General features: G+C 53.3%; 6 protein-coding genes across 6 annotated transcripts; 2 read left to right on the top strand and 4 right to left on the bottom strand.

The window, feature by feature from the left end:
• Window positions 1–322: 322 nt before the first annotated feature.
• UCRPA7_8060 (hypothetical protein) lies at window positions 323–904 on the bottom strand (the record flags this gene model as incomplete). The annotated part of the gene is made up of 2 exons (XM_007920574.1): window positions 323–849; window positions 898–904. 2 exons carry the CDS (start codon window positions 902–904, stop codon window positions 323–325), a joined length of 534 nt encoding a protein of 177 aa, XP_007918765.1.
• Window positions 905–1,445: 541 nt separating this feature from the next.
• On the bottom strand, window positions 1,446–3,041 carry UCRPA7_8059 (putative peroxisome biosynthesis protein; the record flags this gene model as incomplete). Its single annotated transcript, XM_007920566.1, has 1 exon — window positions 1,446–3,041. The coding sequence occupies one exon, from the start codon at window positions 3,039–3,041 to the stop codon at window positions 1,446–1,448; it is 1,596 nt and encodes a 531-aa protein (XP_007918757.1).
• Window positions 3,042–5,818: 2,777 nt separating this feature from the next.
• UCRPA7_8058 (putative dna replication licensing factor mcm7 protein) lies at window positions 5,819–8,502 on the top strand (the record flags this gene model as incomplete). The annotated part of the gene is made up of 5 exons (XM_007920573.1): window positions 5,819–5,867; window positions 5,933–6,192; window positions 6,247–6,371; window positions 6,427–8,362; window positions 8,419–8,502. 5 exons carry the CDS (start codon window positions 5,819–5,821, stop codon window positions 8,500–8,502), a joined length of 2,454 nt encoding a protein of 817 aa, XP_007918764.1.
• A 450-nt stretch (window positions 8,503–8,952) lies between these two features.
• Window positions 8,953–10,414, bottom strand: UCRPA7_8057 (putative mitochondrial ribosomal protein; the record flags this gene model as incomplete). The annotated part of the gene is made up of 2 exons (XM_007920579.1): window positions 8,953–9,740; window positions 9,793–10,414. 2 exons carry the CDS (start codon window positions 10,412–10,414, stop codon window positions 8,953–8,955), a joined length of 1,410 nt encoding a protein of 469 aa, XP_007918770.1.
• Window positions 10,415–10,821: 407 nt separating this feature from the next.
• On the top strand, window positions 10,822–11,406 carry UCRPA7_8056 (putative ribosome biogenesis protein; the record flags this gene model as incomplete). Its single annotated transcript, XM_007920567.1, has 1 exon — window positions 10,822–11,406. One exon carries the CDS (start codon window positions 10,822–10,824, stop codon window positions 11,404–11,406), a length of 585 nt encoding a protein of 194 aa, XP_007918758.1.
• Window positions 11,407–12,239: 833 nt separating this feature from the next.
• On the bottom strand, window positions 12,240–13,742 carry UCRPA7_8055 (hypothetical protein; the record flags this gene model as incomplete). Its single annotated transcript, XM_007920569.1, has 1 exon — window positions 12,240–13,742. The coding sequence occupies one exon, from the start codon at window positions 13,740–13,742 to the stop codon at window positions 12,240–12,242; it is 1,503 nt and encodes a 500-aa protein (XP_007918760.1).
• Between the last annotated feature and the right edge of the window lie 3,651 nt (window positions 13,743–17,393).

Raw genomic sequence — 17,393 nt, 5'->3', positions numbered from 1 at the left:
TCGATGCTCCGATTGTTTCGACGTGCAATGTGGTACTCAGAGGAGTGATGAAGATGAAGCATCAAAGATGTGTGCAGGTCCCCCGAATCTCAGAATGGCGCTAAAACTTTAGCCGATCGTGGCTTGACCAATTAGGGGGGGATCCGCCTGACAACAGTAAAACAGTGGGGGAAGCCCCTGTGTCTCCCCTCCATCAGGCTACATGTGGCGCCCTGTCCCATACACCAACACTGCAATATGGCGGTCGGTTCTGTCCCTGAAGGATCCAACGGAGTGCGATTTATATGTAGGGTTTTGAGGTAAGCAGTATATATAATTATATCTACGCAGCCGCCCCATTACTCGGTTTATTTTCGACAATATCTTTTAGTCTACCCAGCATCTTTGCATGAATCTTCTGCCATCCGTTCTCACATTGAGACTTGACGACGCCGACCAGCAATCGAGAGCAGTGCATGGAGACATCCTCGACCAGCTCAAGCTTGTCATCATCGCCCGTCTTGATCTCCCAGATGGTGTCCATGACAATAGATAACGGGCTCTTGATGCGCACAAACACCCCAACCTCAATGTTTGTGAACTCATAGTGGCTGATGACGTTGGAGTCCCAGAGGCCAGCCGGGAGTGTGTTGACCACATCCGTGACTTTGTAAGAAGTTGTTCCCCCCAGAGCCTTCAGAGTGTCTGGGATGTTCGCCTCCACATCTGCGGCTACCAGCTCATATTTAGCCATATGGGGATCACAGTGCAGGAAAAACTCGTAGTCCTGCAGCATCGCGATTCCCTGTTCCCTCGTTGAGCCTTCCGGCAGTTTTGAGCTGTGGCAGACATGAGCGGTTGTGTTGAAGACTGTGAGGTGGTTAGCCCATGGCCATGCCAGCCTCCAAATATACTAACAAGACATTGTCGCAATTGGTTATTGAGCAGAGAGGAAGCAAATGTGACATATGAATATTAGAGGCGGTAGTTTGATTGAGGAAAACCCGAAAGTCTAATGCCTGTATATGTATCTGTATCTATCTTTTCACCGTCTTGGAGGGTTGAGGTTGTTTGGTATGTATGAGACACTGTCTGTATCATCGAGCCGGAGAGCTGTTGGTAACATTGTCTTAGCGCCGCTCTTGGGACCCAAGTTAGCGAGATCTTCACAGCACCGCCTCAATTGCTGGTTCGTCCCGCCTATAGCTTCCGAAGGGCCTATCAGAATCTACATTGACTTCGAATGCACAACGACTGCGTTTAGCACCGCGTATAAAATCGTGTGTTGAGAGATGATGAATGTATGTTAGATAACCTCTATTTATCGATTTGACCTCATCGCTTGATTTATCTTGATGACACCATTTTGACGTTGATAAATACAGTCGCTTTTGGAGCTTGCCTAGGTACCTATGCTTGTGTACAAACTCGTACTCTTCTATGGACACTACAATCAGGTCCAGTAATTACATGAGACTGCTCCGGCCACCAACTTCCATACTACCCTGGCCGTCTCGCATCTCTCCGCTCCTGCCGACTACAAACTCGCGATATATTCTTTCAAGCCGCCTGCGCTCCTCCGTGCTGATACTCGCCCGGGTATTATCAAGAGCTTTTACGAGGTGCGTCCATCCGATAAGGACTTCCTTGTGCTGGTCTTTCTCCGACTTGCCGTCAACAAGGTCAGTCCCTGCCACATGACCCTTCTGCTGCTTCACGCGCCGCCGCGCCAGCTTGATGCTCTCGAGCTTCGCCGCAATTGAAGCCTGCTCAGCGAGCTCGGATGACCTGGTCGTACCCGACTGAGCTCGACGCTCGGCCTCTTCCACAGCCTCCTGCTGTCCGTACCGAAACTGCACAAAGTTGCGTGCGGAACTGTTCACGGGCTTCTTCGTATTACTCTTGCTGCCCACGTGTCGACCTCCTTGGGAGGCGGGTTCATGCTCTCGGTCGCCTAAGACATCATGGATTGCCTCAAGCTGTGCATTCGAGACCAAGGCCTGCAGGTCAGCTCCTGTGAAGCCCTCCGTCAGCCCAGCAAGCTCCGTCAGATAGTGTTCTGAATTCAGCACTTCGTCCCCAAGCTTGACTTTCTTGGCTATCGCCTTGATAATATCTAAGCGTTCAAGTTGGTCAGGAAAATCGCAGAGGATCGACTTGTCAAGACGACCGGGTCGGAGGAGCGCGGGATCAATCAGGTCAGGTCGTGATGTCGCAGCGAGGACGTATACTCCGGACAGTCCCTCGGCACCATCCATCTGAGTCAACAGCTGGTTGACTACACGATCCGTTACACCGGTAGAGTCATGCCCACGCTTTGGCGCAATTGAGTCAAACTCATCGAAGAATAGCACACACGGTTTAGCGGCTTGTGCCCGCTCAAACAGGTCCCTGACACTCTTCTCAGAAGCACCGATGTACTTGTTCAGGATCTCAGGGCCCTTGACACTGATGAAATTTAGGCCACATTCTCCAGCAACAGCACTGGCTAACAGAGTCTTTCCGCATCCTGGATATCCGTACAAAAGCAGGCCAGACCGCAGCCTCAGGGGGCACTGCGCAAAAATTGGCGCATACTTCGTTGGATATTGCAATGTTTCTAGTAAAATGCGACGAGTCTCTGTGAGACCACCGATCGAGTCGAATGTTGTGGTAGAGCTCTGCAAAGACACATTTCGTAGGGAAGCAGGCGTGAAACCCTTCAGTGCATTTTCGAAATCAACCCGACCCAGAAGAACTGAGCCCTTGTCAATATCTGTAGACGTGTCCTTGAATGATCTCATGAGCGCTTCGTTTCGAGCCCTTGAGATAAGCAAGCTTAAATCCCCGGGCATGTAGCCATCAGTCTGTCCGGCAATATCTAGAAGATCGAGATCATCTTCAATGATAAAGCCACTACGATCTGGAGAGCTATGCTTTGCGGGTGAGCTTGGCCCATCCATCCAAGCATTGCCCTCGTCGCCCATAGCACTGCCATCAGCTGTCGTCGGGCGGCTGTTCTCGCTTTGGGAGATGCCGTCTGACTCAAAGGTGGCAGCGTTTTGTCGAGTGATGGCCTCCATAATCCTTCTGCGCGCGTCTTTGTCAGGGGCTTTGAGTGACACGATCTCACGGACAACATGGCCCCCTACAATAACATTGTGGAGCGATTCTTTGCCTTGGGCTGTGGCTAGCAGTACAACGTTGCTCCCCTGGCCGCAGTATTGCCTGACCATTGCGCAAATAGCTTCGCTGACTTGCCTGCTGCGACCGTTCTCGTTTCCAACCTGGAGTTCTTGCTCGGCCGGACATAGCCGATCTAGATCATCCAGAATAACAACCGATTTGCCGCCAAGTCGAGCGCCCCAACTAGCGCTCATAAATATACGGTTGAGTGTCTCCTTAATGGTTGCTATTCTGCTTTCATCATTGACTAGAGATCTGCAGGCAAAGTATGTTGTATGAAAGAGCTGATCTGTCCTCAACGTCTCGGCTATCGATTGTGCGACGGACGTTTTGCCAGCTCCCTGTGCGCCCGTAATCAAGACTGATGAGAGGTGTGATAGGTGTGATCGCAACTCATCTAGCAAAGAGTCGATACCTACCAGACTGGCATCAGGCTTGAGCGAAGTCCCAGACGGATCTGACTCTGCCAGCCATGATGGCCGAGGAATGGGCGCCTGTACCTCAATAGGTACTTGCCACTCAGATCCCAAGATCCAATTGGCAAAGTCCTTGCCGGACCCTTGAGAGGGCGGTGCAGGATGAAACTTGACGAGACCCCCTATCCACCCAGATGGCGGTTCAAGCCCGTCATAAACACCTAGGACCAAGCCGTCTGTTATAGGACCGTCTAGGAGACCTTTGTCGTGCTTGCCAGCATAAATATGCTTAATTCTTTTCGTGGCCTCTTCACGCTCGGCTTTGGACTCTCCGCCGAATTTGATGCCTGCCGAGGACTGAGAGCTTCCAGTCATGAAAGGGTAGATCTTCAAGTGCTGAACGGATGGTTTGCTCTCGATTTGGGAGTCTCCCTCTGTCTTCAAAATAGACTTTCGGGGTACTGGTTGTGGCGCAAGCTCAATTTTGACGACACCTCCGACCAAGCCTTCGCATCCAAAAGTACCGCATAATGGAGATGACAGCGCCACCGTCTGACCATTAGGCGGATCGTCCCATGGACACAGTTGAGCGACCACTCGTGCAGGTGCTTTTGTCGCGTCGGGAGAGGGTTGCGGCTCCTGTTGGCCTTGGGGTCCAGTACTTGACTGCAAGCTCACGGGTCGCAATAGGCTCACACTGACCCATTTCTGGCCCCTGAACTCCTTGGAGATCAGAAGTGTGCGGTCGATCCAGACGGCAAGCTCTTGCGTAGCTATGTCACCATCAAACCAGTCTGCGCATACTTTCCGGTCGATACCTCGAAGGAACAAGGCTGGTTTTCGTTCTTCGCGCGCACTTTTCCGTCTTACCGTGCTTGCTGAACTTCTGCCACTCTTCTTCGATGTGCTTGCGACACTCCTGTTTTCTCTACTACTCCGTGCAGGTTTGGACCGGGTCTTGGGCGCAACAATGACTTCTGCATCTGGCGCAATCTTCGCAAATGGAACGTCGGACGGTAAAGGGGGATCGAGAGATAGGATCTTGATGTTCGCTGTAGAGGTTGGCGACAAGTGGAGTGTCAGCGGATGCGGACTATAGGTGATGCCCGGCGCGGGAGAGTAGGCCGGGTTCGGCAGGGCACGAATCTGAGATAGGAGATTTAGCTCGAGGAAGGTCGCATGTAGTTCAATGATCTCCCAATCTTCCGGTGTAAGAGGCTCAATGTTGACAGTATGCGCCATCACCGGATCCGCATGTATAGTCGCAGTAACTTTCTGCCCATCATGTAGACCAAGAGTATGCGCAAGAGTCGGATCAATTTCCACCAAAGCAATCTCTTGATCGCGAGAGCCAGAGCCGCGTAGACTGCCATTTATTCCATCTCTTCCCACGACAGGCGCAAGCTTTCTTTTGCTGGGCATACCGGTCCAACCCACGTAGACCGACTTCTGGGAAGATGCGCCGCCAGACTGGCCCGAGGCGTTTGCCGGAGTAGCGGCGCGGTAGTTGAGCTCGACGATAACATTCTGGGCAGGCTGAAGACAGGATCAGAGACTTGAACAGCAACCAAGGTCATAGAATAGCTCACAGTGTTGACATTCACAAGCAAGGAAACCAGAGAAGCCGGCAGGTTGACTAAACAATTCTTGAGATGGACAAAGGATATCTCGGCGGCAGTAGACTGCGCGCCTTTCCTTGGGGCCATTGTGGACTGGTGTTAGAGAGTCCAAGCACCTCTGCACAAGAGCATGTCCTTTGTCTGGTAGATGGCGATGATGGATGCCGACGGCATTACACTCTCAACGGGCCGTCGTGTGCCGGTAAGCTTCTGGACAGTAGTGGCCGGCAGCTCTGGCGTATGCAGCCCCGGCTTTGGTTTGCATGTGCCTCGGCTTTCCAATGTGCGGAGTGGCGTGGGCGTCAGGCGTGTGTCAGCCAGCGCATTCTTTAGGTACCTGAGACCCTTAGACTACGCTAGCCCAAGTTTGTCATCGCTGGCTGTGGCTGGAGTCCAGTGGTCCAAGCTCCTGAGAAAGTCAATTAAACCCCCTGCCACTTCTTGGACGCGCGACGCGTCAAAAACGCGACCGGGGCCCCTTGCGCGAAGCCCAGCCTCCCCTCGACTCCATAACTTTTGACTGGCCCTTCTGCAGTCAATTTGTGCCAGTCTTCATACATACGCACACTGCTTCACTTCCACCACCATTAGTCGAGATCCCCTCATTGCGAAGCAGTTTCTCTTCTTCAGATCGCAACAATGGCGCTCCTACAGTGGAAGAAGCCGGTGGACTACGATGATCAGCAGGGTAAGAAGAGCGCAAGCATTGGCGTTGCCGCTGGGACTATTTCGTATGCTAACGGGCCATGATAGCCGCCCTCGAAGGGTTCCTGACAGGCTTCAAGACCTCGCCTGAGCAAGCTCTCGCTCATGCCCTTGGAGACATCAACATTGACGACGATGACCTGAGCGACGAGTATGACTTCATGGACGAGGATGAGGGCGCACAACAACGACGCCTACAAGAGAAGGCACGAAAGCGATTACCCCAGCACAAGTACAGAGATATGATGCAGAGGCTTGCAGATCGAAAGATCGACGAAGCCCTGATAGATCTAGATGATCTCGCAACTGTGCGCATTCCCCGTTCGCATATTTTCCAGGACGCATTGCTAACGGATAATTAGTATGCGCAGCAGACGAACGACGAGCTGAAGCTTGTCGACTCGATCGAGCACAACACCAAGCACTATGTCGAGATCATGGCAAGAGCAATTGATAAGCTCATGCCCGAGCCTAGTGCTGATGTCAAGTATGTTTACTCACTGACACTATTCGTCATCATGGCTTGGCTAATCATTACACAGCTTTAAAGACGACGTACTCGACGTTCTCATGGCGCGAAGAAAGCAAAGAAATCGCGAGATGGACCAAGCCTTCGAGTCTGGCAACATGTCCGCCCTTGAAGACAAATTCCCTCCCGAGCTCACAAGACGATACACTCTCGTCTTCAAGCCCAGAGCCTCCGGCCAAGACAGCCCTACCAAGGCACTGGCCGTCCGACAGGTCCGCGGCGACCACCTAGGTCACCTCATCACAGTCCGCGGTATTGCTACAAGAGTATCTGATGTCAAGCCTGTCGTGCAAGTCAGCGCTTATACTTGCGATCGTTGTGGTTCCGAGATCTTTCAGTCTGTCAATGACAAGCAGTTCGGCCCCCTGAGCGTCTGCCCGTCAGCAGAATGCAAAGCAAACCAGGCCAAGGGACAGCTGCACCCATCCTCAAGAGCTTCAAAGTTCTTGCCATTCCAAGAGGTCAAGATCCAGGAGCTTCCTGAGCAGGTGCCAATTGGTCAGATTCCCCGAAGCCTGACCATTATGTGCTACGGCAGTCTGGTGAGAAAGATCAACCCCGGTGATGTTGTTGACATCGCTGGTATCTTCCTACCCACTCCATACACCGGCTTCAAGGCCATGCGTGCTGGTCTTCTGACCGACACATATCTCGAGGCTCATCATATCCTTCAGCACAAGAAAGCGTACGCAGAAATGATTGTCGACCCACAACTAGCCCGCAGAATCGACCAGTACAGGACTTCTGGTCACGTTTATGAGTATCTTGCGAAGTCGATCGCTCCTGAGATCTACGGTCACTTAGATGTCAAGAAAGCTCTTCTCCTCTTGCTCGTTGGTGGTGTAAACAAGGAGATGGGCGACGGCATGAAGATTCGTGGTGACATCAACATCTGTCTGATGGGAGACCCCGGTGTTGCCAAGTCTCAGTTGTTGAAGTACATCTCCAAGGTCGCCCCGCGTGGTGTCTACACCTCTGGTCGTGGAAGCAGTGGTGTTGGTCTGACTGCAGCCGTGATGCGTGACCCGGTCACAGATGAGATGGTTCTTGAGGGCGGTGCTCTTGTATTGGCTGATAATGGTATCTGCTGTATCGATGAATTCGACAAGATGGACGACAATGACAGGACAGCCATCCACGAAGTTATGGAACAGCAGACAATCAGCATTTCCAAAGCTGGCATCTCCACAACCCTCAACGCTCGTACCTCCATCCTGGCTGCGGCTAACCCTATCTATGGCCGCTACAACCCACGCATCTCGCCTGTTGAGAACATTAACCTACCCGCTGCTCTTCTCTCTCGTTTCGATATCCTCTTCCTCCTCCTAGACACCCCGACCCGTGAGACAGACGCTCAGCTCGCCAAGCACGTCGCCTACGTGCACATGAACAACCGTCACCCAGACCTCGGCACCGTCGACGGTGTTGTCTTCACACCCCACGAGGTGCGTGCGTACATCGCACAAGCCCGAACCTTCCGCCCCGTCGTCCCCGAGGCCGTGTCTGAGTATCTCATCAAGACGTACGTGCGTCTTCGAGACCAGCAGCGCCGCGCCGAGAAGAAGGGCAAGCAGTTCGCGCACACCACACCACGTACACTACTTGGTGTCGTCCGTCTCGCACAGGCTCTAGCGCGTCTGCGTTTTGCCAACGCTGTTTCTCAGGATGACGTTGACGAGGCGCTTCGCCTGGTCGAGTCCAGCAAGGAGAGCCTGAACGCTGAGGTTGGCACCGGCGGACGCCGTGCACCCAATGCCAGCAGCAGGATCTACAACCTCGTCAAGGCTCTGGCCGACTCGGGTGCCTGCCGCGCCGATGATGCCGATGACGAGGATGACGAGGAGCTTGGCATCGAGCTCAACTTGCGGCGTGTCCGGGAGCGTGTCCTGGCCAAGGGTTTCACTGAGGATCAGTGGCTGAATGCATTGGAGGAATACACCGAGCTTGACGTGAGTACACCCCCTAAGACCGTAGTTGCGACGGAGTCACTAACAGAAGGCTATAGATTTGGCAAACTACTGGCAATGGCAGCCGCCTGGTATTCATCACGGCGAACAATGAGGAGAGGGAAGACAGCATGGAGCTGTGATGATTGGATGCTTTGGAAAAGACTTCTCGTTGTCTGAGTGCGTGGTCTGATTAATAAAACTGGCTTGGCGTTTATGGACATGGCATGAAGATTCGGATGGCTAAGACCACGGTAGATGAGGATGATTCTGATAACGTATTCTATGCAATGTAATATCTTGTTATTGATGCATCGTGACCGCAGACAAGCTCAAATGTGCAGTCTCAAGGCGATAACGCGAAGTGTGGGCGACCTTGGCTGTTATAAAAATACCTGTGGGTGGTGGTGTTCCCCTTTATGAACAGGTTACGGCCAGGAATGGCTCAGAGTCAGGCGCCAGTCTATGGGCAGTGTTTGAGAACTGTTTGAATAGTATGGTACAGGTGTAATTTATTGTCTTGATACAACACACAGCACTGATATACATGTTACACAAACTCAAGTATGGCCTTGAGTGCCTATCTCCCTACATTACAGCTTCATTGTCAGCAACGCGGCTCTCTCCATTTCGCCAAGCACGCCGTTGCCGCCAAGCGTCCACTTTTCGGTGACGGAGAGCTCGTCGACTCTCTGTCTAAGGAGACCGCTGGCAGCCCAGTACTCCATCAGAGCCCGAGCATCTGTCTTGCTAATGGCGTTGACCTTGAGCACTTCCACGCTCTTGAGCGCAGCATCGACACGCTCGTCGTACTTGCGGGAGAACGGATCCCTCGGCGGCACGTCCGCGCCCTCTTGCTCGGCCAAGCGCTGCACCAGCGCTAGCTCCACGGATGGCGAACGCGGGCTATTGTTGCCGCTCATGGCCGCGATAACGGCGCCGCCGTTTGGCAGTGCAGTGCGACCAGAGAGCATGTCGACGAAAGAGCCGACAATGGCAAGGTCGTGTGAGTGGATCAGCTCGAATGCAGGGCTGCGGTAATCGCTGATCTTCATGATGTGGGAGAGGCCGTCCAGGGCGAATAGGAACGGCGGACGGCCCTCGCCCTTGACGGTCAGCTCGGACCAGAGAGCCTGGAAGATTGCCCATGCTCCGTCGGCCTCTCTGGCCGTGTCGGCGAGAGCCAGGACTGTGGACCCTTGAGCAACAGGGTTGATAAGGTTGTCGTGGGACTTGACGACGGTGAGTTTGCTAAGAATGTGTTCGTTTGATTTGCGGATTGCCTGGATCATCTTGAGGGCATAGTTCGGTTGCATCCACTGCACAGGATCCGTGCCTGGTATCGCGGCGTACTCAGTGCAGGCGGTGGTCAATTCTTGTGCTGTGGGTTGTTAGCACAATGTACATTCAAGCTCGAGCGTACGGAGGTTTACCTTCGGGGATATTAACGACAATCCAATCGTTCAGGAAGCCATTAGCCAATGCTTGGAGGAGCAAGGTGCTCTTTCCTGACAATCTATCTCCCGAGATGACAAGCCGTAAAGCTTCCTTCTTGTCGGCCGCAGCCTGCATCTTCTTTGCTAGGTCCGCCGTCTCTGAACGCAGTAAAACATGTGGACTGCGGAACAGTCCCCAGGTCTGTGTTGCTTTGAAAGCCTCGCTCGCACGTAATTGATCGACCAGCTTGTCAGGAATCGAAAACACCTTGCCTGCATTTGCTGAGTCTGCCATAGTCTCTGCACTAAGAGTGTCTAGACCGGGAACCTCGAGAGCGTTGTTGTTGCTAAGGACGATACGTTTTCGGAACGCCTTACGCTCTCCGGGAGCTGGCGACTTGGTCTTCTCAACCTTCTTCTTCTTGAACTTTCCCAGCTGCATCTTCTTTCCCGCTCTTTGATGCTGGCCGGTGCCGCTAGCCTTGGCCTGGGTCTTTGCGACCTGCGCGGACGTCGAGAACTGAGCCGAGGCGATCATGATCGGAACGATTCGCTGGGGAGCTGCTGGCACGCCCGCTGACGGCCGCAGAAGGCATCTCCAACAGTTTACGGACGCCATCGTGCCGTCTTCCGTGAAGTCCCGCCGTATGGGAACCAATTGCGGCGCCCGTTGCGTTACTTCGCCGTCAATTGCGAAGCTCAACTAACACGCGCCCTGGAGCTTGGGAGAAAATCGACAGTCAAATCTCAAGGACCGCGGTGCACGGGCCAGAGAAGTCGGCGTCCGCCCACACAATCATCCGCTCCCGCCAATTGCCAGCGGTCCCCACATCGATCTGCACGTCGAGACCGCCAAAAAGTCGAAAAGTCGAACTGCCGCCCATCAATAGTTAAACCATCACTAAAGAAAGGCCTGCTGCTAGGAGGGGTATGAGCGGAACAGAAATCATCACCACCAACGACCCAACCACGAATATCTGCGGAGCACTTCTTTACGATCGGAAGTTCTTGACACAACCCTTCAAAATGTCATTACCCTCAGCACGGCCCAAGCTGCCCGTGGCAGTGAACAAGCCCACGCCGTACACCTTCGATCTAGGCTTGCTCCTCGCCAACGACCCCAATCCCCTCGAGCTAGACCCGGAGAACCTCGAGGGCTCTCTCGCCGCCGTGGCCCGCGACGGCGCCCAGGCGCTCATCAACCAGCTGCTGACCACGTGCCCCATTACCTCCAGCAAGGACGCGGGCGTGCTGCTCTCGCTGCCGCCGCAGACGACGGCCCTCCCGCGCGAGAAGCCCGTGCCGGCGGCCAAGGCGCCGACCAAGTGGGAGCAGTTCGCCAAGCGCCGGGGCATCAAGCCCAAGACGCGCGAGCAGCGCAAGAACCTGCAGTTCAACGAGGCCAGCGGCGAGTGGGAGCGCAAGTGGGGGTACAAGGGCGGCAACAAGGGCGTCGAGAACGACTGGATCGTCGAGGTCGACCCCAAGAAGGAGGCCGCGCGCAAGGAGGGCACGACGGTGCGCGGCGACTCGCGCAGGGAGCGGAAGGAGAGGCAGAAGCGCAACGAGCGGCGGATGCGGAAGAATCAGCGGGACGCCGGCAACAGGTGAAGCGTCGCTGGTCGTGGTCGAGGGCGAGAGTGCATCACAGATGTGGTGATGGAATCTCTGCATTGCATTTGGCAGGCGTTTGGTGTCAGGAACTGGAACAAATTGCTGGATCGGTCAGCCCTTTGGGCAAGGTTTTATAGGTCGCGAGCTCTGTCACTTGCGATGACATGGAATTGAAAGAACTGTAGCTGAAGAGTCATAGTGTTTTCCATCATCCAATTTTGTCTCGTGCTAGGACCATGCCATCTCTCGAATTAACCTATAGTACAGTCGACTTTTTCGGCCTCCCAACGATGCCCCTCATCAATCTCCAAAACAACTCTAAACCGACGGTCCAAGCACATGTCTTCCACAGATCTGTCCCATGTTCTCATCTCTCCAAACCATGAGCCGCCAGGCTTTATTTCATGCCGCAATCAACGAGCCGAACCACCGAATTCCTGATCTGATGCTCACAATGTAGGAAGGTTGCCATCCAAGCTGGTACGTCGCTCCGCTTTGTGGGTTGGTAATCATAACGTCAACTATGCAACTATCGGCCTGCTCCATCTCCTGAGAATAAAACAATGCCATGGGGGGTATACAAATAAATAGAAAGCAATATCGAAGAGTCCCAAGGTGTAAGCAACATGCCTCTCCAACTTCCTATCCATCAGTCCAAGTGCGAAGTGGTACCACTGCACTGTACCAGCTGTGGGCGGGTGATAAAAAGAAAAAGTCGTCATCGGCGTTAGTCGTCAGGAGAATGATGCTGCTATCATATAACACGGAACTTCGCCTTGATAAAGTGAAAATAGAATGCGCAAAGAAGATATCGTGATAGGGAAGCGGCCTTAGAAACCCAAGGGTGAAAGCGGTTTAATTGGTGACAGTGGGCGGAGATCGCCTGATCTTCTTGGAGGCGTCTCTTGGCCACTGTTGATCGTAAGTGTAGTAGAGATGGTCGAATTATTCGAAACAACGCTGCCGTTCTCGGGACCGTTCTTCTTCTTGAGTCTCGCTTTGTGATCAGAGGTCTGATGCGTTGACTGCTTGCTACTGTCCGAGGAGGATACATTGCGATCATCAATGGCCTCTTCCTGCTGCTGTCTCCGAGGATCTCCCAGGCCCCTCGGGGGAGGTTGGTCAAACAGCATGTATTCCTCCTCTATAAACTTGGCTTCGTGCTTGCAGCCCTTCCAGCAGTCTCTCCAGTCACAGACCAAGAACTTGAAGGAGAAGGCATCAATCTTCATGCAAGGCTGGAAACAGATGCAAAGATTTCGGAAGTCCATCTTATTCTTGTCAGAATGCGCAAGTAGAAGGCTCAAGTGGCAAGTGATCGCAAAGAGGAGGTAGTAGTTGAAGGGGGACAGGTTTGACAGCTCATCGACGAGCATCTGCGGGACGGTCTCAGAGCCAGCACATTCTCTCGCAATGCGCTCCTGGGCCTCCTTCGGGAAGAGCTCGTCGGGCAGTTCTCGGAGCCAAGCTTTCAACATGGAGCCAATAATGTTGATATCATAGAGGTCATCCTGGCTGAAGAGATCCACGTCATATTCTGCGAGCACGTCAGCATAAGTCTCGAAAAAAGAAAAAAGAAAAGTCTGGTAGGGATATTGCTCACGCTCATCGAACTTCCGTTGCCATTTTTTTATTTGTGGGCCACTTCCTGGGACACGATACAAGCCTTCGACATCGCAGCCTTTGTAATTGAGGTAATCGATGGCTCTCCACGGGAAGGCAGGCATCCAAAACTCGGTCTTGTCGCGAGAGTCTTCCAAGCGCTTTGATATCCTAGTAAGGCGAGTCTGCTCAACAAGGGGCAGATTGATGACCTTCAACTGATAATGTTCGTCATCAATCACGGGCTCTCTTTCCGTGGTACTCCCACTTCTAGTTCCTTTGCCAAACAAGCCCTTACTGATCATGTCTGCTGCCCTTGATGACTTGAGACCGCTGAAGAAGGATGGTCCGTTGTTCTCCTTGTATGATGACGGCTGAGTCCTACTGTACTCCTTCTCGTTGTGGCCACCTCTCGTGCCCGACATGTCTCGTGGCTGGGCTCGATCAGCCGAGTGGTTGCGTGCGGCTGAGGACATCATGTCCCTGAATGACCGGTCGTGAGGAACGGGTGCAGTCTTCAGAGGAGCAAAAGTGTTTGCCCGTTCGGGTTCTGCGACTTTCGGCGCAGCCACCTCCTTTGGGCTGGGGCTGTCCTTGTCGCGTATAGATCTTGTGCGGCCCAGGATCGTGAAAGGCTTTGGCTTTGCACCCTTTCTGTGATAATTGGAAGGGTTATTGTGGTCGTAATCGGTCGTCGAAGATGCCAAGGATACATCCGACTTGGAGGGCATCGAAGAAACAGGTTTCCGAACAGGTTGATCGATGTAAGAGGGGTCTGTGAAAGGACATAATTAGCGCTATTCATACAATGAAGTGAAAGATCACAGCGGCTCTTTGTTGGCGCCACTGTCCACACACACACACACACACACACACACACACACACACACACGAACATACCAGAATGCTTTGAACTCTGTTCCGGCATGGCGGGATGGTCACTCCCTCTCGACATAGTAGGGGTATCAGAAGTCGAGTCCGAGTACTGGTGGGTATGGAGCCGATCAGAAGACTTGGACGACTTGGAGAAATTGAAGAAGAAGCCGGACTTAGAGGCCTTCTCCTCCTCTTGCCGGTGATGACTGTGTCCGCGCTGTTGCTGCTGCTGGGTGGTCGGTGGTTCGAAAGACTGGTGAATGGCTGAGGAGATGGGCGGATACTGGCCTTCCTCGTGCGATGGCTGCTGCTGTACGAGCTCGGCTACGTGCAGAGGTTGCTTGGGGCCGCCGACGATGGTTTGGGATTTCTTCGGAGAGAATCTGAATGGAGAGCGTGGAGATCTAGGTGACCTGGACTCGGCTGGCGAGCTGACCTGAAGGGTTTCACCAGGGCGGTGGTCCTCGTCTCCCAGACCCGTGGGATCAGAGGGCAGCGTCAGCGGCTGCGGTGCGGGCTTGCGTCCCATGGCGCCCAGATAATGCTCGGCCTGGGTATAGCAGCAGTAGCAGGCTTTGTCCTGATTCGCACCTCGCCGCAGGAGGACAGCTGGTCGGTCTGGTGCAAAGCCGTGTCAGTGTCTGTCGAAGACTGACAGGGTAGAATAGGCAGATTTGGGCCTGCGACAAATGGGAGACCGACCCCAATGAAGCACGGAGTACGGAGGATCAACGGTTAGTCGTCGAGGGTGGTAGGGATGTAGGAAGTTGGCCGAGCAAGTGAGTCGATAGGTAGACTGTAGTGCAGGGTAGGTTGGTCTGCGCGCGCGCGAAGTACAAGACTCGGGGCAGTCGGGTCGGGGCTCGTAGTAGGTAGGGAGGGAGGGGGAAGGGGTAATTGGCGGCTGTGTCGCAGTCTCGACTTGGGGAGGATGGACTTGTACCCTTTGGAGCTGGGGGCCAGGCAGGTGGGTAGTGTACCCAAATGGTAGGTTACCTGCGAGCTTCTCTCTACCTAATGCAAAGATATATTTTGTGGTCTTGTTAATAGTGGGTGGATGGATGGATGGATGGCTGGATGGATGCGCCCACAGCACGACGTGTGAGTGGTGCGTGCACGATTGCGGTCAACCTCGAATTGAGTGTTCACTGTTAACCCAACTTCGTCCTGGTGGCTTGGTGACAAGCTGAATCGCCTCCAAAATGCTGTCTGTCCGTCAGGGAGGCGCCATCAAACCGTCACAAGATTGCCTGTCTGTGTGCCTTCTTCTGCTGGCTGCCGATGGTTCAAGCGCGCAGGCCGAAAATAACATCTAGAATGGTGCCGGCGAGGATATCTGAAACAGTTGCTCTGTGCAGCAGGAATGTGTGTCATCAGGGGTTGGCCAGGTTTAGGTGGGTGAGGTAGCGGTAGCTCCCTAGGTATTGTCCCTAGTGCGGCAGCGCCTATTGTATGGTACGGTATGGTATGGTATGGTATTGTGGTATTGTAAGGAATTGTGTTATTTCAACGCCGGGTCTCTCTCTCGACAAGGTACCGGGCGTAGCAGCAACCCACGAAACAGCAGGCGAACAATCTGTGAAAAGGAACAAAACGGCTGGGCCCTCCGTCGTCGCGTGGAGTACCTGAAGAGCTGGTGCCGAATCTCTTTGTGGCAGTGTTATCTTAATAAGAGGGGCGCTGGGAGGGCTAGAGACTTGACGCGTCGACAGTTCATTTAACTGGTAGCTTACTTGTTCCAAGTAGACAGGCCAGCTAAAGCTTAGATGATTGCTCACGAGTAAAATCCAAGTGGCCGTGTTGATAAGTTGTGCGCAATGTGATATTATAGCTCATGCCACGACTTGACTTGCCTTGTCTTGGTGGAGAGATAGACGAGGAAGAGGAGAGGGGTTCCGTGCGGCGGTGTCAAGAAACAAAGCGATGCGAGTCAAAAGAAGGTGGGATGGATGGATGGATGGATGGATCAATACCGGATTTGCCTGCCTACCTAACCCAAGACTACCGTAGCACCACCAACAGTCAACGACAATGCCCAGCAACATGGCCACCCAAATCTTGAACTCACCATCTCAACGCTCGACTAGACATTTCTAGGGGATGATTGGTGAATGGCGCCTCCATAACTCTACCTAGGTACACGTGTAGATATCAGAGAGTTTGGCAACCAAGACCTGCCGCAGGTACATTCACAACCGGATGCCTGTCATTTGAGGCGCATTTCTCGTGTCCGAGAATGTGACTGTCATCTCATCAATCACAGTAAATGGCCGCTAGGGCGACAGCTTGTCTATAAGAGCTGGCAGGTGCTCCCTCATGGAAATCCATACGAAACTTTGGCTTCAACTCGCCAACTCTTCATCTTATTCTCGAACCATTCCCAGAGCCTGCTCGGACCTGACACTAGAACTACTTTAACGTTAATCAAGTGTGCGTGCGCCCTGGGACCCGGCTTCAGTGAGGGGTCCGGGCAATCCCGCAAAGGGACTAGCCAGGAACACAAAGCTAAGTGGCACTTCTGAAACTCGGCACGTTTCTCTGCCAGACAGATTTGGCCCTCACAAGGCACGACTAATACATGCCAACGTGTTGCCCGCTGGGCTGGTGTTTCGTCTCCGCGGCCGTTGCCTTCTCCACAGACAAACTCAAATAGATGTTCTGTGCATCCCCATGCGACTGGATCGCCAGCCACGATGTTGCAAGCGAGAAACCGTTTATTGTCTGTTCTGATGCAGGAATAACGGTCAGGCCGACGACCCTGGCAGGTGATGGTGCTCGAGAGAAACAGGGGTTCTCAAAGGCCAGCATGCGCTTATCTGAAAAGCATCCGACAGGATAATAGTGAGTTTATGGTAATGACATGCTTGCTCTAGTTACTAAACTAGTCGTTCCACAAGGGCGATTGCCGACCTAGTTCTGCGATCATTCTCCTCCGTTCAGAGAGCATGATACATATTCCTCTTAAATTGATCACCTCAATCGTTCATTAGACCTCATTGATGTTGATTCGTGTTTTGTATGCTGAAGGCTGTAGCTGCTTCGAACTGGGGGACCCTTCAAATCGCGCAATCGGATCACCGCTGCAAGCACTTCGTCGCCCCCCTGGTGTCGATCGCTGGAGGCTAGTGTACTGTGTATGCACGTACTTGCACAAACTCCAGAAACGGCTCCAGTCGAGGCTCACCGCGATTTCAAGCCTGCACCAGTCACTTGTCATATGGCTTCTAAAAGAGGGCAGTCTACCGGAGTAATTCTCACAGATCAGATCAGTTGCATACGCAGTCTGCATAGCGCCGCGTGCTATAGGGAGACTAACTCGGGGGTGATTCGTCAAGGCGGTCAGCATTGCACGGTCCTTGGCACCAAGAAGGACTGCCTGCATTGCTCGCGGCATCTGCTCTCGCGACGATGAATCTCCATTGCCCTGATGACCTACAGATCTATGTTAGAATTTAGTTAGGAGGTAATTCAAGCTACCGGCTATCAGCCGGTGCTGAAAACGATCC

The sequence above is a fragment of the Phaeoacremonium minimum genome, assembly GCF_000392275.1.
Source record: "Phaeoacremonium minimum UCRPA7 unplaced genomic scaffold PA7_03_scaffold_572, whole genome shotgun sequence".
NCBI classification, from domain to species: domain Eukaryota; kingdom Fungi; phylum Ascomycota; class Sordariomycetes; order Togniniales; family Togniniaceae; genus Phaeoacremonium; species Phaeoacremonium minimum.
The sequence above is the reverse complement of the archived record's forward strand: the minus strand, read 5'-3'. Positions and strand labels throughout refer to the sequence as shown.